The 22,500-nt window shown below is 44.5% G+C and overlaps 3 protein-coding genes across 3 annotated transcripts in view; all 3 read right to left on the reverse strand.

The window, feature by feature from the left end:
• Positions 1-1,160, reverse strand: part of best4 (bestrophin 4) — a gene marked incomplete at both ends in the record, with an annotated part of 8,909 nt that extends 7,749 nt beyond the window's left edge. Inside the window, 5 exon segments of the mRNA XM_080011238.1 lie at positions 131-236; positions 239-304; positions 306-370; positions 813-913; positions 1,009-1,160. Of these exon segments, the coding sequence (XP_079867364.1) occupies positions 131-236; positions 239-304; positions 306-370; positions 813-913; positions 1,009-1,160 (490 nt within the window).
• Positions 1,161-2,815: 1,655 nt separating this feature from the next.
• LOC307238278 (uncharacterized protein) lies at positions 2,816-7,831 on the reverse strand. Its single transcript, XM_080011211.1, has 2 exons — positions 7,714-7,831; positions 2,816-5,684 (listed from the first exon to the last, which is right to left on the reverse strand). Exons 1-2 carry the CDS (start codon positions 7,724-7,726, stop codon positions 4,420-4,422), a joined length of 1,278 nt encoding a protein of 425 aa, XP_079867337.1. The 5' UTR covers positions 7,727-7,831; the 3' UTR covers positions 2,816-4,419.
• A 477-nt stretch (positions 7,832-8,308) lies between these two features.
• Positions 8,309-22,500, reverse strand: part of glis1a (GLIS family zinc finger 1a) — a gene marked incomplete at its 5' end in the record, with an annotated part of 21,138 nt that continues 6,946 nt past the window's right edge. Inside the window, 6 exons of the mRNA XM_080011239.1 lie at positions 8,309-9,505; positions 10,255-10,353; positions 10,801-10,940; positions 15,063-15,204; positions 16,023-16,170; positions 19,041-19,139. Coding sequence (XP_079867365.1) covers positions 9,363-9,505; positions 10,255-10,353; positions 10,801-10,940; positions 15,063-15,204; positions 16,023-16,170; positions 19,041-19,139 — 771 coding nt within the window. The 3' untranslated portion in view covers positions 8,309-9,362. The remainder of the gene's footprint in view (positions 9,506-10,254; positions 10,354-10,800; positions 10,941-15,062; positions 15,205-16,022; positions 16,171-19,040; positions 19,140-22,500) is intronic.

A 22,500-nucleotide genomic window follows, 5' to 3' on the forward strand; every position in this document is an offset into this window, starting at 1 on the left:
AGCCTTTGTGAGTTCATTCGGTGTCATAAAACCTGTTAAAAAAAGACGTAAAAAAGCGAGACACAATTTTAGGAATGCATTTGTTTTTACAATTTCCTTGGGGAGACGACATGACCATTCGGGCTCTCACCGGCCTCCACGACGTGCTCCATAGACGGGAAGCGCCTGCGGACCCTGGTGCTGATGGAGCGCAGGATGAGCACGGACGACAGGTTGGCGTATCGCATGAGCGTAGCGCCCGCAGCAGGCGCCCCCCGTCGTCGGGGGCCGTGCACGCTCCCACGCCACCCACCATCATCAGGTTTGTCGGGGAGCGGGAAGTTGGTGTACTGGCCCCACCATCGGTTGAACGCCAGGGACACGTAGAAACCTGTCGAAGGAATTGAACAGTGATGCATGCGCTTTTTTTTTCGGGCTATGCGCTTCTAAATCTTATCCATTTACAATCAAACAAATAATATAACCTTGAAGTGCAGGTTGTCAGCTTCGATTTGAGCTTATTTACGTGATTATGGGTTTCATGGGTTCATGGGTTTCATGGGTTTCAGTTCATCCGGACGGCCAGGGTCCGACTGTCCGGATGCGGATATGCATTTGGTAGACTTCATAGGTCATTAAAAAAAACCCCTGGTCATCACAATCAAGCCAGAAACGAAAGGAGGGGGTTCTGAATGGATTATTTGACTCATTGTACTAACGTCAATGAGGAAATTGGACCAATGGCTCCTGATTATGTATAATGTGCGATTAACTGCTAAAATAGTGGATGAAATGTGGATACGCTCAAGCGTCTGTGGTTCAGTTGGACTCACCCAGCACAAAAGAAACCGGGATGAAGTTGGTGTTGGTGAACTGGTCGCAGTAAAGAGCTATGTGCTCAAACAGCTCCTGCTGTTTTGGAGTGAGGAGAAACCTACATCAAGGAAATTAATTGATAAGCTTTTATACCATGTTTTTATTTTATTTTTATAGATCAGCCAAACTAAGGAACGGGATGAATTAATTAACCTGTAAAACACGCTGAAAAAGGCATACAGCACGCAAAACACCAGGAGCTCCTTGTACAGCAACCTGTATATGCTCCCCTTCCATCTGAACAGGAGCTTGGAGAAGCCGCCAAATTTGGCATCGGCCACCTCGAGGGAGTAGGAAACCGTCATGGTTGTCCGGGCACGATGATCCTGTAAATATTAAGGAGATTTAGGAGGTTTCAGTAGTAAATCGGCAAATTGAAATTGATCACCGTGATGTACAGGCTACTTTTCGATTATGACCAGAGGATAGGCTACGGCGGTGAATATGTTGAATAAATAAAATCGGAAGTCTAAAAGTAGTTTCTTCCTGATAAAAATGCAAAAAAAATGTCTCTTACCTGTGTGACCACTTGGATCAACTTGTCCTCATATGAATTCTGTCGTCCTGGAAGGAAGGACACTTCCCTCACCACTCCTTTTAAATTCCCCCGTGGGACAGTCACAATCCATCATTGAACATTTATGGCCTGGGAACCCTTCTCATAGGTAATTCATATGTACGTATTGTATCGAGAGTTTGATACAATTCATTCATTAAACGCCCCTAATATAGGGTTATGGTTACCATGGTTGGAAATTATTGTAAAAAAAACAAAAAAAACATTTTGGATCTTTTTTTTTTGTAACACGTGCTTGTGAAGAGTATTTTAATGTGCATGCGCCTTCCAAATGTGACTGAAATGAATTGATCCTTTATCCTTTATCCTAATCAAATTCAGACAATTTACTGTTCCAATTACGACTCATTAAATAGATGGATAGATGGATGGATGGATGGATGGATGGATGGATGATAGGTGATGGATGGATGGATGATAGAGAGACAGAGAGTGATGGATGGATGGATGATAGATGATGGATGGATGGATGGATAGCTAGAGAGACAGATAGATGGATGGATGGATGGATACATAGAGAGACAAAGATAGATGGATATATAGATGGATAGATGGATGGATGGATAGATAGGTGAATGGCTGGATGGATGGATGGATGGATGGATGGATGGATGGATTTTTAGATGGATGGATGGATAGATAGATGATGGATGGATGATGGATGGATAGATAGATGATGGATGGATGGATGGATGGATGGATGGATAGACATTACATTTAGAGATTACAATTCACATTGGGATAAATAGGAAATTGTATGTATGTATATGCATAAATATTTACATAATCCTGTCATATTTATCTTCATATATTATATGTTAATATGGTCATAACTTTAATAATTGCACTTTGCAATTTTATACTTTGATATCTACTTTTTAATCAATGAAACTAAAAGCACATGTATCAGAATAAATGTACAACATAAATGCTTATGGCTGCCCCACAGATACCAGCCCCCAACACACACACACACACACACACACACACACACACACACACACACACACACACACACACATACACACACACACACACACACACACGCACATGTGCCTATTTGCTCTTCACATCGTTTCTCCAGTCAACAGTAAATCAGACTCCCGTTTCCAGAACTGTTTTATTTTCTTCCTCTGTTTGCCCTCTCTACACAGGGGCCCACTTGAAAGACTTCCCCTTTTTCCTTCATAGACATTCACCAAACCACGGTCCTCATGGTGATATGAATCAATATTTATTGCAGTGATGCGTAACAAGAGTATGTATGCACAGTATATTTTTGTCACGGATTAATTTTGACACCTTAAAAAAAATAAAATTATAATAATCTGGCACCCTGCGACACTTAGTGCTGACCACTAGATGGCCCTGTTGTGGTGTGGAACATGGCCCCTGCCTCTGGAGGTAGTAAAGGGCAAACATTGGACTTGTTTGTCAATGTTTCAATGTGTTTGTGGTCTTCCCGTGTATTGTTTTAATCAATCATGAAAAAAAAAAACCATCTTAATTAAAATCCTGAATACTGAAAAGAAAGGAATATCCGATCAGCACTATAGACCTTGAGTTTCAACATGTAACCTATTCTCTCAAACTGCAACTATGATCTTTGAGGGGTATGTCTGTGGAATAATTTTGTTGCTGTTGTTGCTCTGCTCTTAATATTCAAATTACTACAAAGATATAGAATATTGTCATTCTTTCAAATTCATTGTTGATTGTCAAATCATCTCCCGGAATAGCACCCAATCAGAGGATGTACTGCGGTGGGCTTAGGACTTGGGAGAACCTTACAGAGGGGTCAGTTTCAATTGTTTGGGTAACCCGACACCATAATTACCACCTCACCAAAGTGATCGAAACATGAGCACGGCCAAAAGGTAGGATTTCAGGTAGCTGGGACCGGATTTAATTTTAATCCTATTCTTGGCCACGGCAGTCAAAGCCATCCATTCTGTTCTTTTCCATTTTCTAAGTACACAAGGCTATGTGTATTTTGCATTGTGCAGCATTGGCATGATGAAATTGTAAAACAACAAACATTTATTTCTCCCCAAACGATCACATTTATTATCAAGAAACGCACTAAAACAAAACACAAGGATGAATATGAAGTGAACATGAATCTGTGCTTCGTGTACATGTCGCAGTGTGTAAACTGGATCCAGGACCACAGTCTTCGATTTGGACACTCAACAGCGAGGGCGATGGCCGTCTTGACCCACTCTTCCCCACCTTCTTTATGAGGGTCTTTTAAAAAAAATAGATACTGTATATATTTATCACTTTACTTGACTTGACAGGTTGAGATGTTTGTATCTCACACACCCGCATGTACGCTACCAGCCTTTTAATCTGACAGCCGTGGCGTTTTCCGACCAGCATAGTATACATATTCGAGCAAACGCTCACGTATCTGATTTTAAACGCGCGGTACTGTAAATCAGGTGAGGTAAGGTAGTAACCGTTCCTGGAGTGTTGCCAAGTCAATGAGGTTCATCTGGAAAGTCAAGTGTGGAAACAAATAAGTGTCAAGAAGCAAGTCGACCGTAAATCCACACCGTATACACCGACAGTTTTTGCTTGGGTGAGGAGAAAAGGTGTGGTCTACGGATGCACCAAATTTGGGTCTTCAAAGGTAGCTTCATTCAAGGCTCCTTACTCCTCCTCCTTACTCTATCAACCTATTGTAGACTTGTAATGAAGCTATGTTAGTGAAGCACACCATGTATGTGTACTTGTACACATACGTTACAGGCTGTTTTCGGCTGCAAGGCGGAGAAGAAAACAGACATTGGAATGGCCAGAGGGTTCCTCAGGGCCCACAGGAAAAGCTCCGGATCTGATCACTTCCTCTCACATTGTGACACTTCAGCGTACAGACCCGTACGGACTGTCTTTTGTGTCAACAGATAACTCACAGTCTATTTCTCTCTCTCGCTCTCTCTCTCATCTCCCTCTACACACTCTACACATTTCGTCAGATGGCCTCACGACAGGTCGATGCTCTCGCGCTCGGCGTGGTCTGAGTCGTCCAGGTCCATGCCGGGTACCAGGCTGTAGTACTCGGTGGACTGCGTCAGGTAGGCCTTCTCCCGGTCCGCCGAGTCTTTCAGCACTTCGCTCACGCTCACCACGTCCAGCTCTGCTGCAGGGCCGGGAGCGGGCCCCCGCGAGCCTGGCCTGCCCTCCGTGGAGCCTGAATGGCGCGAGGAGCTCTCCACCGAGCCCAGCTTGACCTCCACCTCCTCGTAGAGGTCCCTGGTGCTCCCCAGGAGGACGGAGGGGGGCCGCAGCGGCAGCTGGTTCTTCAGGATCCCTTCAGGACCCACCTGGGGGTCTCCACTTGGATCTCCATCTCCGGATCTGTGTTTCTGTCCGTTGGGGCCGGCGCCGCAGTGCTGCTTCTTCTGCTTTTGCTTCTGTTTCTGTGTCTTCTTCCTCTCACTGTCGAAGCTCGGCATGTCCTTCTTCTTTTTCCTCCTCCTCTCCCTGCCACAGCACCAGCACAGCACCAGGGCCGAGAGGAGGAGGAGCGGCAGGAGGATGAAGAGGGCGGTCAGGCTGGGCGGGCGACAGGCATTGCCGGGCCTCACCGACCACACAGCCCTCCCCGCCAGATGAGCGGGGGAGGCACAGGTCAGGTTCCCCACCAGGTCACGGAGGCCGCTGCTCCGGTTGGCCGGCCCTCCCCCCACTAGGCTCTCCACCAGGGGGCAGGAGCAGTGCCAGGGATTGCTGTCCAGTTCCAGACGCCGCAGGCCGGGCTTGTGCAGCACAGTGCCTGGTAGAGAGCGGAGCCGGTTCCCCTGGAGATCCAGCTCCTCTATGTCATCGGAGCCCCGCAGGAAGCCCTCAGGAAGCTCTTGGAGGAGATTTGTGCTCAAATGCAGCAACGTCAAGCCGTGTTGACTGGCCAAAAAGTCTCCCGGCAGCGTTGTTAACCTGTTGTGGTTCAGGTAGACCTCCCTCAGGGGCGCGGGAGCCCCCGTGCCGGCCGTTTCGATTTCAATGTGACTGATGTTACAGTGGGACAAATCCAGGATCTCAACTTTGGTGTGATTGGTAAACACGCTCCAGGGCATCCGGCCAAATGCCGAGCCGGAGAAGTTGAGACAGCAGGCTTCAGGAGGAACCGCCGAGGGGAGCCCGGCCAAGATGGAGGCTCCCGGGCACCTGCATGCACCTGCATCCGAGAGTGCATCCTTCACCACGGACATGAAAAGCCACAGGGCTGCCTGTCGGCAGACGTTCTCTGAAACATAGCCCACAACAACATCGCCATTACAAACTACACTGGAATTTCAATGAAGTCATCCAGTGAATCTATCATTTTTCTTCTCACTTCCCCTCTGACTAAATCTTCTAACACACACACACACACACACACACACACACACACACACACACACACACACACACACACACACACACACACACACACACAAAGAAGGAATTCATTGGGTGGAATTATCCGCTCTGCAGAGATGTTGATATGGGCATTGGCGCTTAGCAACGCCCTCTCAGGACGGCTGGTTATGGGGACTACCGTCTGGTGTTGGCATGGCAACGCGTACAGCTAGTGATCAGGACTCCACTTCAGGCCCGCCTGGCTGGGGAGAACGTACGTGGGAGAGGAAACAGGTGCTTTGTGACTTGGAAGTTGAAAATAATGTATCATTGCGCTAGTTCATGACTCATTTAACGCAATTGTGTGTGAGTTTTGGGAGGCAAGGTTTGGGACAATTCCATTTAAAGCAGACAGGAAGAGAAAGAGAGAGAGAGAGAGAGAGAGCGAGAGAGAGAGAGAGAGAGAGAGTCCACCACAATGGGGCTGGAAAAGCCACGGTACAGTCGGATGGAATGTGCTAACAGAGTCAGATCACGGGTGGGTGCGGTCGTCGGGTGGGGTCGGGGGTCCGTCCAGGACAGCCGTTGTCAGCTGGAGCTGTAGGAGGTGATGATCCAAAACCCAATTGAATACAATGACCCTTCACACACATTGACAATTACGCAGTTTAAGGGTCAAACATTATGGAACCGCTGTTATCTGGGCGGATTTTACATTCTAGCTAAGGCTGATTGCGAGCAAAATCAAAGAGATCATTACCTCCCCATGCAAGTGAGGTGATAATTTGGGAGGACGCTGCCTATTCAACTAGGATCGCTACCTTGCCGCCACTGTTACTTGCAGTAACTTAATTAGGAAAATGTTATTTTGTTACAGGGAGGCTCAAGGGAGATATATATATATATATATATATATATATATATATATATATATATATATATATATATATATACTGTATATATATATTTTATTTTATTTTTTCTTTGATGAAGTTATCCGACTTTCATCTCAAGTCACGATGATTCACGTTGTTATTTCTAAAGCGCTTAAAAAATGAAGAGTCATGTCCTGGCGTGATGCAGATAAAATGTGCCTATTTTTTCTTTCAAATTTGTCTTTATTTCTCATTTGACCGCTTTGTCGATGCACTCGCAGTATTTGTGTTTTTATGCAATGCATTCCCAATCAAATCAAGCAAAATTCTTGGTTTGTGTTGAGTCTCAAATTACTTTGTCCCGTCTAATAACAATGGCAACCTGGTGTAAAGGTTAAAAACATATTGATGACCGCGGTACAGAGTCTGAGTGGTGATGTGATCAGATGAAATCTGCCACACCTTACTTACTTTTAGCTGCATGATCACACACACACACACACACACACACACACACACACACACACACACACACACACACACACACACACACCTCTGACCTGTAAAACAGCCCCCCCACCCTCAACTGTAGCTGTTCTCCATAACAGTTTCTTGGGAATGTGTCTCCTCTCAGTGTGTGTTTACAGAAGACCAAGATTTACTTCATGACCTCACTCAGCAACAATGTCTGTTGCTACATCCTCCCTAGCAACGCTTCCTCTGAGATAACGGCCTCCCCCATCCATTCTTCTCTAGTCATCAATACCTAACTGTATAAAACGTAGGGTTGTATTGAGAGGTTCTAAAGACAAATCGCCTAAAATAACAATAACAATAATAATAAATAATAACAATATCAACAATAATAGTAAACAATAATAATTAGAAATAATAAATAATAATAACAACCAATAATAACATTATTATTATTATTATTATTAATAATAATAATAATAATAATAATAATAATAATAACGAGACCCAAAGTATTGCAGCTTTATGAGGCGATGAAATCAGAGTAAAGAAAACTCTTCCGAGAGATTTTGGGAAGTTTCTTACCTCCGGTCGCCATGGCAGCAGCCTGTTCCTCTCCTCTCTCTATATAGTCCCTCTCAGATCATTTCTGTGCAGCTTTGGCTCATCGCATCGCATCAACTTCTTCATCAACTTAAAGGGCGTGTCTCTTTGCTCCGGGCGGAATGTGGAAATTCAGCTTCCCGTGTGTGTGTGTGTGTGTGTGTGTGTGTGTGTGTGTGTGTGTGTGTGTGTGCGCGTCCGCCCCGGCATCTCAGTGGATCCATACACTGCCCGACGCAGAACGGCGCCCCCTGGTGCCAGACACTGCAACAGCCGCAAAGCGCGCGTTTGGAAGTGAAATCTGTTTCACCTTCAAGCTGAAACTGACATGGAGTTTAACCTCCTTATATGGAGAACGCAGTGACAGACCAATAAATATTTCATTAAATCCATCAATATGCCCTCAACTAGCCAAACTTTATCTACTTGGAATGAATTTGTCGATAAATCATTTAGTGTGAAACAAATGATTATACAAATCATTAATATATTACGGATTTATTGATGGCTGTTCTTATTCATTGATGGACATACTGAAACATTCATTGCGGGATTTATTAAAATATTTATTGAGTGATATATTACCATATTTACTGATGGATTTATTCATATATATATTGATGGATATGTTGAAGTATTTAGTGATGGATTTATTTATTTATTGGTGTACGTATAGAATGATTTATTAATAAATTTAATGGAATATTTATCTATTAATGTCACTCTGTGTCCTCAATAGATGTAAAACAAATGCTATTTTAAACCATGCCCACGAGGGATGAAGTGGCTTTTGGTGTGTAGTATTTAGAGTAGTACATTCCTATTCACCACTAGATGGCACTATTGGAAAGCATGGGGACACAGTGCAGCGCAAGCATTAGTGATAATAATGTTAATCAGGTACACATTACTGCACCAACAAAACACATACACTGCTGTTTGTTGATACACTTTTAAAAGGATTGTGTTTCGTTATTTATATAATCTGTACATCATATATTGACAATAATGAATCACTACACCATCAGTGTACACATTTCTTTCAGTCGGTCATTTTGTGTCCGTGAAAATAGAAAAGAATGCAAATTGTAAACAGTACACACATCATTGCCTTGCAATATAAAAATGGTCAAATTCTTATGAAAACAGTAGATACAAAACAACAATTTAAAAATGTTGGTGTATTAAAAATGTAGGTTATATAAAAAAAAAACAGGATACTGATTTGAGAGCTGGTTTTGTGACCTGAAATAATTGGTTCAGCGGCCGTTAGTTCAGCCGTTGTTGGTCCCTCTCAGGTCATCTGAGCTCTTGACATGAGAACCAAAGAGAATAGTTGAATGCAGTTTTCGTTTTTTTGGCCGTTCATCTTGGCTCCACAAGTTGTCCATGCGACATCTCTGGCAAAACACCATCGTATCCATTATAGTATACGATGAAATGAGACGGTGGGAGCTCCGATGTCTCGCTCGAGAACACTTCCATAACTCTTTGTCTCCTACGACCAACGGAGAGCCTGTGACCTTTTCATTATGGGACCTGTCTCAGGTCCTGTTGTTACTCCTGTCAATCCTTTGTTGTTCAATCTTAACAAAGTCCAAACAAATAGGGACCTGGGATGCGATGTGGCATCACGAGTCCAGGTAGATGGAGTAGATCTGGCTGAGGTAACAGTCTACCCCGCCCGCTTGGAAGAGGAAGCTGTCGTCCTGACAAGGAGCGATGGAGTAGCCGCCCCCCGCCTGGCTCTGGAGATCCTGCAACAAGTCGAACCCTGGAACAAGAGAGAGCGGATGGGACATTTTTACGCAATATTTGTTTTGTGTAGTCGACACAAAAATGCAGACCAAGGAGCGGTTCATTATTTTATATTTTCAACAATTATTCATTGCACTCTGCCAATTGATTCATTTCTGGCATCAATGACGCTGTCAGACAACTCTACAGCGCCACACGCTTTCGCGCCAATAATGGGCCAGACTATTTAAGCAGCCAGCCCGACCTGCCCTACCTGATTTGCTGTCTGCTGCTTACTGCACCCACTCCACCTGTTGGGCTCTACTCTTCTATCCAATGGGGAGCTTCAAGCTCATTTCTCCTATATTTCTAGCTCACTCAGTATGCCTATGTTTGCTGTACATCTCGCTGGGAGTGATGAGCGGAAGAGCCCAGACGGCAAACTTGATGCATAATAAAGACAATTTCAAAGTAAATCTGAGAGTTGTATGTCAGAAATAGATTTACACTCAATCACTTTGCCTTAAAACAATTCATTACATTGACTGAGTTCCTCAAATACGTAAATATAAAGATGCAATTTATTGGTGTTGAAGCCGGATTCAAACCCACATGTAGAGCCATATGGTCATCACATTTCAAAAAGCAACAGTACACATAACACTTGGAACGATCAGACGTCACTTAAAGGTGAAATGAATTAGGATGACTTCAATGTGACATAAAGGGTGATATGGACGCTTTGTTGTCATGGGTTCACATCTGGTTTTAGTATTGTGTTTATACCTGCAGAATGTGACGCGGAGTGGTTGGAGATATAGCCGGCGGTATCAAAGTCTCCGGCTCCTATCGGCTGGATGGTCTTTCCCTCTGCATACAGACAAGCTTAGTGTGGCGGAGAAAAGAGGATGTATAGGACACCCACAGGGCGAGGAAGAAGCAAAGGAAACAACATACAACCAGGTAATTACACGTTATGTATGTGACAAATAATCTCTTGAACTTGAACTTGAACTTGTTTATTAATGTAAATAGTTAGATTTTTTATTATTAAACAGAGGTTTGGACAGGTGAGTGCGAGACTTTTCATGGATTGCTCTCCACAGGTAGGGTTAGGTTTAGGGTTATGAGGGTCAGGGTTAGGGTCAGGTAAAGTGATTTGGGTTGGTCTAGAAAGACATTTTCTCAACAGGTATCGGGTCTTATTATGTAAAAATTTGGTGAAATTCAAGACTATTACATTTCTTTTAAGGTCTAATATTTGCAAAATTGAACTTAAGATTTTTTTCAAGGACTTACATACCGTCTGCCTGGCGGTGAGTTAGTTAGTACCTTGGTGTTCTGGAAGTACTTGCTGCTGCTGCTGGCCACTGACTTTGTGATAGCCGTGGGATGTGGTGGTGACCTGTCGCTCTGGCAGGGCAGGGCAGTCCACCGCCGAGGCGGGGAGGAACGAGGACGTCAGTCTATCCCTGTCACAATGAATATGGAACATATTTGGCTATTTGTCTTTGCAGTGCCACAATAGCGTCCATCAATCAATCCATCCGTTTTGTTTGTCTACACCCTGAATGGGCCGCCAAGTCCATCGCAGGGTCACACATGTTCACTAACACACCTATGAACAGTTTGGAAGATGAACGTAGTAGGAAAGGTATCCTCGTTCCAGGGCTTTCTCTACTGAGGATGTCGACGTCTCGATGTCGTTGTCAAATGGGAGGGTAGGTCCTGCCTATATCTCTGAACTCCTCATATCTTACCATATTGAAAGACCCCTCTGGTCTTCCCAAACAGTCCTATTAGCCATCCCACAGTGTCGTCTTTTCTGTAGCCGCACCCAAAACTATGCAACAGTCGGCCAGCTGACATCAGATCACTCGGTTCAATTGCCGTTTTCAAAAAGCTTCTACTGCCTTGCCTACAACTGGGGATTGACTTTCAGTGTTTTGTATTTGTGTACCTGTCATCATTGTAGGAAAGTGCAATTTGTGAATGGCCCGAACTACACAAGGGCGTCCGTGTCTGACAAACTACAGGTTTGGGGTATTGATTCGTTCAGTTCAATTGAGAAAGAGAAAACGCAAGTATTCTTAAACTTGTTCTTGTAAACCGATAAAATCGGGAACCTTGGCCAAGCCTAGACGAACAAGGGCACCAGGAGGAGCTTGGGTGCACATCGTCTCATTTTAGTTTCAGATAATTGAGATATTTTATCGGAGTCATAATAGTTTCAGCTGATGCCAGCTGGGACGCCTTCCTGCCACAAAGTCAACAGCCTCTCTTCCTGGATGCCACAAGTGTTACCGGGCAGAAAAACACAAACATACAAACTGACTAAACAAACGGTTGAACCTTTTCCATCTGGAGGTGTGTGTATATGTCTGCTATGCATGTGTGTGTGTTGGGGGGGGGGGGGGGGGGGGTTATAAAGAGCTGTATCCATCGCCACGGTGACGGAATGTGCTGACTGCGCAAACAGCAAACTGTGACTCAACGTGGAAAACGAATGAGTCAGCGGAGCCAAGCCGAAAAGAAAAAAAGGAGAAGGAAAGAAAGAAAGGAAAGAAAGAAAGAAAGAAAAAGCCATGGAATCGCTCTCCAAGGAGATAGGCAGCTTTAAAATGAAAAAAAAAAGAAAAGGAGGCCCAGTACGGTATTTGAGCTTGAGAACTCTCTTGGACGATGTCCTGCGGCACACTGGTCCCCTGAGGGCCGAAATGGCCTTGGATTCCACTCGACGGGGCTTCAGTGGCCTCTGTAAACAAGCCAGGCCTCGTCAGAAATACCGATGGCCGCTGGCCAACCATAAAAAGAGGAAATGTTTGGAGATTTTCTTTGCATATCTATCATTCATCTCCTCCTGCTCCCTTTATTATCCATTTCCCATGTCAAACCGGCATGGCTTTAAATTCAAAATTCTCTATTTTCAGAGGAGAAATAAAATAAAAGTCCAGATTAATCAGATAGTTGTTTTTTTTTGTTTTGTTCTCGAAACAGCAGACTGATATAACTTACAGATGGCTGTGGTTTCCTAAGGTAATGAAGTACGTGGTTGTGTAGACAAAGCGGGCTTTGATATACGGCGGCTGTTGAAACGACTGTGTGCTGCGGCTGTAACCGCGACGGCTACCCAGAATTCCGCTGTTTTCTTCGGCATTCCTCACCTGAAGCACCGGACCCGACCGGGCGTCTGCCCCATCGACCCAGCCGAGATGCCTTTGAATCATTTTGTTTAATTTTTATTTTATTTTAGCGGCCAGTGTACCCATCCCATTGGAGTCGGTCGAGCGGGTTTAGCCAAGACTGACGCCCGAGGGAGCCGACTGTCATCGCAAACCTCGCGCTGGTCATATCATCGTGATTTTTGTTTTAACCCAACCCTTTCATCACTCATCCATCCATCATTCTCTACCTTTTTTGTCTTATGGGGAAATTAAATCCTCTCCTCTCTTGCTGTCTCTGTGTTGCTCTCCTATCCTATATCTTTCGCTCTATCTCCACCTCCCATGTTCCTCTCTCTCTCATCCTGTATCTTTCGCTCCATGTCTACCTCCCACGTTCCACTCTCTGATCCAATATCTTTCGTTATGTCTACCCCCCGTGTTCCTCTCTCTTTTTGTTGTTTTCTGACCCTATATCTTTCACTCTATGCCGAACTCCCATGTTCCTCCCTCTCTCTCTCATCCTTTTTCTAACTACTACCAGCTGCTTTCCCTCACAAGAAGGAATCTGGAGCAGGAGGAACCCTCACACTGTCATCACGCAATTTCAGACAGTGTATGTACATTCTACACTATTGCAGCAACGTCTAATAATCTGCGGCTGCCTTTCCACAACAGCAGAATCTAGTGAGATCGTACAGTGTTCAGTGGGAAGTTTTTAATTCTTTTTTTTTTTAACCAGAACTGTCGACACAAGTGGTGTCGAAGAAACCAACTATTTTCGGCTTTGGCTGGCGGGGGTTACCAGAACTACAGTGCTGCCGGTCAGCCGGTAGGGGAAGACAAGCTATGTCCCAGGGATCGGAGGTGAGCGTGTGTAATGAGGATGTGGAGATTCGTTGAATTCGTCAACGTTGAGTGAAAAAGCGAGAACCCCCTCGTGGGATGGAGATCTCCTTGGTCGAAAACCAGCTTTGGATCCTACACCACGCCCACTTTCAGCAAACCACTGCATGACTTTTCTCGCTTTCCCTGGAGTGTGTAAAATAAGCTTTCTGTCCGAGAGCATCTGACGTCAAACTGCAAGAACACTCAACCCGCTCTGCTTTTACCCGTGGCCGCAAAGCACACAAGCAGACTACGCAGCGCAAATCGAGTCTGATGGTACGAGCTTTAACACAGTTTGTCTGAATCCCCCTGGTGTTAAATAATTAAAAGATGTTAAAATGCCTCCCATCCGCCAGAATAAACCACCCGCCTGCCTGTGAGATCAGAGCTTGGAGTCGGCCGCACTGCGAAAGCAAAGATGACTTACTTTTTTACGTGTTTGACATCTTGCTAAGTCGTTTTAAGGGTGGAAAAAGAAGTGCTTCTCTGCTATTGGCTTTGGCAGGTCATCATGTACTGTGGGCACCGCTCTAACCCTCTATAAGGGGAACCTCAATGGGCAGATTGTGCATAAATTTGTAGGGGTCCTGCAACAAGTTCTTAAGTTATGGGAGCTAAAAGATGTTGCACCAAGGCAGCTATAGCTACACCCGATTGCATACAGCATACATTAGTACAGAAGCATGACTGTATTATGTAGTTTTGAACATAGTGTCTATAAAATAATTTATTTTTAATCTGCAATGATGTGTTTGTGTGCTTGTGCATGGTTTACGGAGAATGTTTTGGCATCATTGCATCGCTGACAAGATACAAGAAAAAATGGAATGGAAAGACATTGCACAAACATCAATGTCACTTGCTCAATCGTGCAAATGTTAAAATTGGCCCAATCAGCACCGCATTTCACCCTGGACGCGCTGCCATTATTGTGTAACGCAGCGCCTATAAGAATGAAATTACAGGAGACGCTTCAATCACCAAAGATTTGCTGCCTAATTGCCGAGGAACCGCCGCACTGGAGGGGCCTTGCTGTAGCTGCTTTATTGTGCTGGACGAGTCGGAGCCAAGCTTTCGCCGCACATGTTCGCCACAGCCTGCGCTTACCCAATCAGGGGAACCGCGAACTGCACAACTCCAGCGATAATGTCTCTGGTCTACTCAAATATGCGTCAAGGAACAGACTACTGTGGACGATGGAGGGACCGAGCAACGTGAGTCTAAAATCCTTAAATGACTGGTGCTCTCAAGGTTACGAGTAATGTGTTCTGTGGATTAGCAGATGGCGGCGAGTGGCCAGGCTCGCGATCACGACGGGTGCCATTTTGAGTCGTTTTTCCCTTCCTCATCTTGCACTCTTGAGAAAGGAAATCCAGTCCCGGGTGCGAAGCAGCAACAGTAAGCAACAGTAAAATACTGCGGTTTGCACTGGTTGGATCTAATAGCATACAACGTCTATCACACTTATTGTAACATTCCCAGGATCCTTAAAGGTTAAAAAAAAAACTAAACGGCTATCCATGTGAGGCTGTGGTCGACGCTCACCCTTCTCCCAGGTTTCCCAGGCTGGTGAAGGCGGACAGCCGGCTGTTGGCACCTAAGTTTCCGTCCACACCTGGATAGAGCGGTGCTGGGAGGAACTCTGAGCTCACTCTCTTGTGGAGGCAGCCGCCGCCAGGGTATAGATCTGAAAGACGGGATACGAGTTGTGATAAACGTAACTGTTTATCTTAGGGTGAACTTCACTTATGCAAAAGCAGTACATTCATTTATCATTTTATGGAGACGGTCGAGCGAGAGGTTTTTCAGTACGCGTAGGGCCATCCCTGATAAGAACGTGCTCCTCTTGGGCTCTCTGGAAGAAGAAGGATAAGAAGAAAAAAAAAAAACGACCCAAAAAAACCCCCCGAAAACACTGACACACTTGTTTCTCCCGAGTAAACATAGCTCATCGTGTGCCGTTTGAGGTTTTCCCCCTCAAAGCCTTCTGGGTAAAAATGGCGAAGTAGTCTGAAGTAATCGAGGTGGACAGCTCTCCCGGACGCCTGTCCTCCCCCCACCTCGCCGGCTGAGCCGCGACGCGTCCAACAGCTTTTTGAGCCCGGTTCAGCCATTCAAAGGAGGGAGAGAGAAAGACAGGGGGAAAAAAAGCAGCTTGGCGAGAAAAACTGTTTGGAGAGGCTGAAGGACGGGCAGAGGAGGGTGAGAGGCCCGACTTGCCCTCGGTCCCAGCGCCCAGTAATTGGACAGGGTAAACAGCGGCTTGATGAGCTATCATCGCAGGAATGAAGGGGGAGAGGGGGGAAGGCCAAATGAGGGCATGGCGGAAAATGAAAGAGACGTTTTATTTTCTTGGGGTTGCTTTTTACAGCCCAGGTGTTAAAGCCCATCCCACACTTCATCGCACCCCCCCCCCCCCCCACCCGTTTTTAAAACCAATTTTAATCGGTTGCACCGAAGCCCCGTCACGCGTCCCCGCCGCTACCGTTGGTCTGCCGTGCACACCTGGGTACGCGTCCGGGCCCGCGAGGGAGGAGCCGCCGTCGTCGAGGTCAGCCGAAGAGTACGCGGTGGGGGTGGCGGCGGCGTGGAGGTGCTGCCGCGCCAGGCGATGGCTCAACATGTCCGACTCCAACAGGGAATGCACTCGAACCTGTTGGGTGTCAAAATCGTTAGGTTTACTACACAGCTCCGTGGATTACTCGATCCTGATTGGTCAATCAGCGCTTCATTATTTCTGTATAACGACTGCTGACTGTTAACAACGGCCATCGTCCACATGCTAATGTTAAATGAAGAGAACGTGGATATGTCCAATCTCACATAAATAACAGTAAATAGGGTCGTCTTATGTAGGGCAAAGTCCTTTTTTATTGTATGGTGAGTAGTTTGCTACGTTGTGTGTTATTATTTTTAATGGAAGCTAAGAAGCTTTGCGTACCGCCATTCGCTAACACTAGCTAATGACGACATCTTGTGCTGCTACATAGAAACTACAATGGAACAGTTAAAGAGATCAATGTGGATATGTCCAATTTCACATTTCACCAACAGTAAATTAGTTTGTGATATGTAGGGAAAAGTTGCTTTTTTAGGTCAAATAGTTTGCTCTGTTATTGCAGTGGTAGCTAGCCTTTTGTGGGCAATGTTTCTTAGCGGAAGCTCTGAAACGAGGCATAGTCGTTTCAAACCATATTCCATCTCAGTGTATTCTTTCATTTAGTAAGTGGTTGTGTAATAAGAAAATATGACCGTCTGGCTGCACATTATCTCTTACTGTACGTGCACGCAATAGTCATAATTGTATTCTTGTTCTCACGCTGTCTTCTGAGGCAACATACAGTATATGTAAGTAAATGTATTTCAACCCTGTGAACCTTGCATTTGAAACGACTTGTTTATCTTCTTTCTGTTACTCGGACTGATGGAAGACGCGACGAGTTGCTTTCGCCAGGGAATCCCACGTTCGCTCCAACAGAAATGTCCCTTGTTAGGAGGCTTCTGGTTCTCGTTTTGGCTCCGTAAGCCAGCTGCGTGTCTTATAAAATCCAGAAACCTTGTTAGGGAAACAACATCCCCTGAAATGCTCGGACAAAGCAAAGAGCAGAACAATTCGGTTCATTATCTCGCTAAACAGCCGACGGCCCAACGTCGCCAGGAGTTTCCAAAACAATTCATCGTCGGTTGAAAGAATCTTGAGAAAGACACCCGAGTAAACCCTGATGGAAGACACGCATAATCTGCAAAAGAAAGAGCCAAACAGAGACAGGAGCCAAGGTTTGTGAAGATACGCACCTCGACGAGGGCCTTGAACAGCCGTGACGCAGGGCTTTTGAGGAAATGCTGAGTTGAAAAGCGTTTTTTTTATTTACGCAGTGGATCTCTGATATTTCAACACGGGGGAATTGCTATGGTTCAGGTCCAAGGCATGTAAGCCATGTCAACATTCACAGGCACACGTGGTTCCGCTTAAGCGTAAAAAAAGACATGGGAATACGCAGAGAGCTCCGATGTCACTTACGTTCTGAGGAAAACAAACAAACCCCAGATAGCAGCTGAACAATAGGCTCCCTATTCCGACTTCCAGGGAATTTGAGTAATACACTGTGCTTTGTTGTATTTCATCCTACTGAAACAAACATACCCCCCCCCCCACACACACACACACACACACAAAGAAACAAAGACACTCACATTCTCTCCCTCAATTTCTTTAGCCCTCATCACTTTATGTCTTCACCATTGTGCTCATAAACTGCTCCCCCCCCGCCCCACTTGCTTCTTTGACATCTAGGGCTGTACCCGACTGAATTTTGTCAGTCAAATCAGATTCAGCCGTCGACTATTTGTCTGTTTTATTTGAATATTCAACTATTCGGCAGGGAGTTGCACTGAGGAAAGGGGCATGAGCAATTGCTTGTGCCTCAGGTTGGATACCGCCCCGGGCTAAATTATTAAAGATCGTAGTATCGATAAGCTCAGATGTTACCGGTACTGTTAACGGTGTTGGAGAATTAAAATTGTATTTATTTATTTCGGCTATACAACCCGTTTCTAACTCGCAATAACATTAAGATATTCGTCTCAGAAACATTTCACGATTATTAGAAGAGACATATCTCTCTCTCTCTCTCTCTCTCTCCATCACTGGAGATATGGAGTTAAGTTAGTTAGTTAGTAAGTTACCCCTGTGCTTTTTGCAAGCTTTTATCTGTTTTGTCCTGTTACTGAAATGCACACTGACTGACAAAAAATAAAAAATAAACACGACTGCTCGACTCGAAGTGATTTGACTTGTCGACTTTCAGAGGGCAGTTTTACTGACATCCCTCCCGATTATACAGAAACTTCCCCATTCGGGTATACACTTGTTATTTAAGTTCAATTTTGGCTATGACCCCTCCCATCCCATAACGTTTAGTTTCCTCGTTCTGGGAAATCAAGCCGATTCTAAAGCGGCCCTCGTTCCTGAGCTTAAAGTAGTAAGTGATAACGGTCGGCTGCACATTTTCCCCTTCATTACACAGCTACTTACTAAATAAGTTTACATTGAGACGGAATATATATTGGTTTGAAATTATTTTATAACCTAGAATGCATCATTTAAAAGGTTCCGCTAAGAAAAATAAAAAAGTCCACAACAATGTAAGTAACGCTGCAACAGCATAGCAACTATTTGCCAAAACAAAAACTTTATTACATATAACTAACATATTTACTGCTATTAATGTGGTGGAGAGGACATATGACATGTAGTGGACATATCCAAATTCCTCTCAAGTCTTCCATTGTAGATTCTATGTAGCGCCACAAGATGGCGCCACTAGCCAGTGTTATCATTAGCATTAGCATGTAGGCACCAGGGGCACCAGGCGGAGAAGTGGTTTCCCGTGGCAACGGTCATTATTAGCAGATCAACGGTCATCATTCAGAAATAACTGACCCCTGATTGCAGCTGTTAACCGATCAGAATTGAGCGTTCCACAGAGCCGTGTAATAACGTAGAGTAAGTGCTGTTGGTACCTGAATCCCCTTCGCCGAGTGGGACTTGACATGCTTGCGCAGGGAGCTGGGGTCTGTGTAGCGCTTGGCACACCCAGGTATCTGACAGGCGTACGGCTTCTGTGAGTTATTGCAAAATAACAACAACAAAAAAGAAAAAACAGCAATTAGAAAAAAAAACTATCAACAAAGTAGGCGGAAAGTAAGAACAGGAAGGAAATACCTAAACGATATTGTGCCAACAAAATATGGGAGCTATCAACAACCAAATCTTCAACAGATCCAGCTACTTTCAAAAGGGTTAGCCAGTAAGTCCTCATTTTAATACTTTTGCGAGTTATGAATATGGGGCTTTCTACAGAAATGTTTTAAATTTGTCACACACACATATGGATACACACCAATCAGCCACAACATTAAAACCACTGACAGGTGAAGTGAATAACATTGCTCATCTCGTTCCAATGGCTCCTGTCAAGAGGTGGGATATATTAGGCAGCAAGTGAACAGTCAGTTCTTGAAGTTGATGTGTTGGAAGCAGGAAAAATGGTTGACAAGGGCCAAATTGTGATGGCCAGACGACTGGGTCAGAGCATCTCCAAAACAGCAGGTCTTGTGAGGTGTTCCCAGTATGCAGTGGTTAGTACCTACCAAAAGTGGTCCAAGGAAGGACAACCAGTGAACTGGGGACAGGGTCATTGCTGAAAAGGTTAATGTTGCTATGATAGAAAGGTGTTAGAACAAACAGTTCATCATAGCTTGCTGCGTATGGGGCTACGCAGCCGCAGACCGCTCAGAGTGCCCATGCTGACCCCTGTCCACCACCGACAGCGCCTACAATGGGTACGTGAGCGTCAGAACTGGACCATGGAGCAATGGAAGAAGGTGGCCTGGTCTGATGAATCATGTTTTCTTCTACATCATGTGGATGGTCGGGGTTCGGGTCCGATCTGATGGAGCATCTGTGGGATGTGCTGGAACAACAAACCAGATCCATGCAGGCCCCACCTCACAACTTACAGCACTTAAAGGATCTGCTGCTAACGTCTTGGTGCCAGATACCACAGGACACCTTCAGAGGTCTTGTGGAGTCCATGCCTCCATGGTCAGAGCTGTTTTGGCGGCACAAGGGAGTTGCACAATATGAGTGGTGATTAGTGTTCATTTTAATGTTTTGGCTGATCGTGTATATTTACAGTAGAATTATCCTGAAAGGATGTACATGTTTAAGACAACGGGAGTAGCGGAGAGAGGAAGTTCTGACGTATACAGTACCTTTCTTCTGTTTGCTTGAGGAGAGAGAGAGGAGAGAAGAGAAGAGAGAGGGTTCAGACGAACATTTTGTGTATGTAAAGTAAATTAATTCTGTAACAGTCCAATCCTGAATTCTTTGAACTAATCAGGGAAGAGTTAAGCAATACTGTATTGTTTTTATATATAATTTTTCCCAAAGATTAATGGAGTAAAATAGCGATTCCAGTGCCAATGCTGAAACCACGTCAGCGAACCACCATTTTCCATTAACAAAGTATTCTTGTATTACACTTCACGATCTTTAAAGGTTGTATCAGTTAAATTTGCACAATCACACTACTCACTCCTCTGCTTTCCACCCGATTTGGCTTCCAAAACACAGGCATATGGATGGGAAGGCAAACGCTGAAAGCGAGACGTCTCAGCCGTTATTTCAGTTAATAGCGGAGTGTCAAACTATCCATCGAGGGCGTCAAATCCCTGCGCGTGCGTTATGGTCTTGTGATGGTTTTCGAACCGTGATAATCTCACTGATACAACCTTTCAAAGGAGCCAACCTCCAATTTCAGTCTCAGGATTTCCTTTCGAAAACAGATTTATAACCCCCGCTGCTGAAATGAAGAAGCGGGGGCCAGAAACGTTCGGTGGGAAAATGGCCATGTGATTAAAGCAAGGACCTTTTAAATCAAGACTTTAAATCAAGATCTTTTCTGTTTTTCGAAGTACGGAATAATAAATGGCCGACGCCTTCATCGAAAAGCCCTGTTTCAGCACTATAAATATATTTTTTTAATTTATGAATTTCACAATCCATCGTAGACTGATCAGTTTTCTTTTGCAATTGTACAAATGTTTCATAGCTACGAAACTAAGAAATGATCATTAGGTGAAATTAAGTAAGCATGACATATTTTAGAACCAATATGCTATTATACAGTATATGCTTCAACTAGGTGGTCAATGTTTCAGCATTGCCCTTTCCTACAAACACAAAGATGGCTAATATTCATCAAGTGTTCCAAGTACTCTTATTCATATGGGTCTCATATGGGTCCGGTATTTCCGTCTTTTGCAGAACACATCGTACAAAGGTCCCTAAAGCAAACCAGACAGCATCAGGACAAAGGCTGTCAAACGATGGTTCGATATTCGAATGCTATTCAAATTGAATTGTCAAAAATGTTCGAATTAGAAAACTAACATTCGAAAGAAAAACATAGGCAGTGTTTCAGCAGAAATGTATTATTTTCTAGAAAAATTTTGTGCGCATACGCCCACATATAGTACATCCTCGTTGTGCACGCAAGTGAATGAGCTTTGAGGCGAGGTACACAGTCCCAAGCCGCCCGACCATCACGACAGAGTTAGAATGTCCTCGCGTGCAGAGGTTCTCAACCACCGGCAAATGCACACTGTTTTTATTTGCTTTGTTTGGAGAGAAGATCACTATGATCGGAGCTGCGGAGGTGTGCTGCCGTGGGAACCGTGCGTAAGGCCCCCCCCCTACACACACACATACACACACACACATACACACATTTTCAAATTGTAAAAGATATTCTAAATATATTCCAACTTTTTTCAGAAGGAATATTCAAACGTGATTTTTAGCCAATGTTGACAGCCCTAATCAGGACGAATGGAGCCGTGTGTGGAAACAGGAGCCTCGTATCGGGGCTGTTTCAAAAGAAAGAACATGGCTTCTGTCCGGTTTAAAATAGGGTGCTAAGCCCTCCCTACGAGTCAAACCTCAGACACTAGACAGATTGATAGTATATGAAGTGAGTTATCGCAGTAAGACATTTTATGTTAAGTTTCCATAAAGTTGGCGCATAAATCTATGGAATATATTGATTCATCGATTGCGGTTATGCGCTCCAAAGTAATGAAAGTGATAAAATACAATAACTTGTGGAGCTTTCTGACATTGCTTTCCACTTGATGGTGGAATTCTAGATGTTACGGGTCAGCTGTTAAGCTCGCACTTTCTTGGCCAGTACAAAAACCAATAAAATGCAAAAAATGGCTTATGTCTCATGTCGGAATACTTGTACATAGCAGAATTCTAGGCGCGGGTTGATCTTATCCCCGGGGCCACGCAAATGAAATATGAGATTTATTTTTCTGGATTACTGAACTATTTCCACCACAAATAAAAAAAACAACACAAAAAACACTGTGATTTATGAGATAACTTTGGTATTGGGGTGTTGTTGCAGAGCCTGAA

This window comes from Zeus faber, assembly GCF_960531495.2.
Source record: "Zeus faber genome assembly, chromosome: 12".
Classification (NCBI taxonomy): domain Eukaryota; kingdom Metazoa; phylum Chordata; class Actinopteri; order Zeiformes; family Zeidae; genus Zeus; species Zeus faber.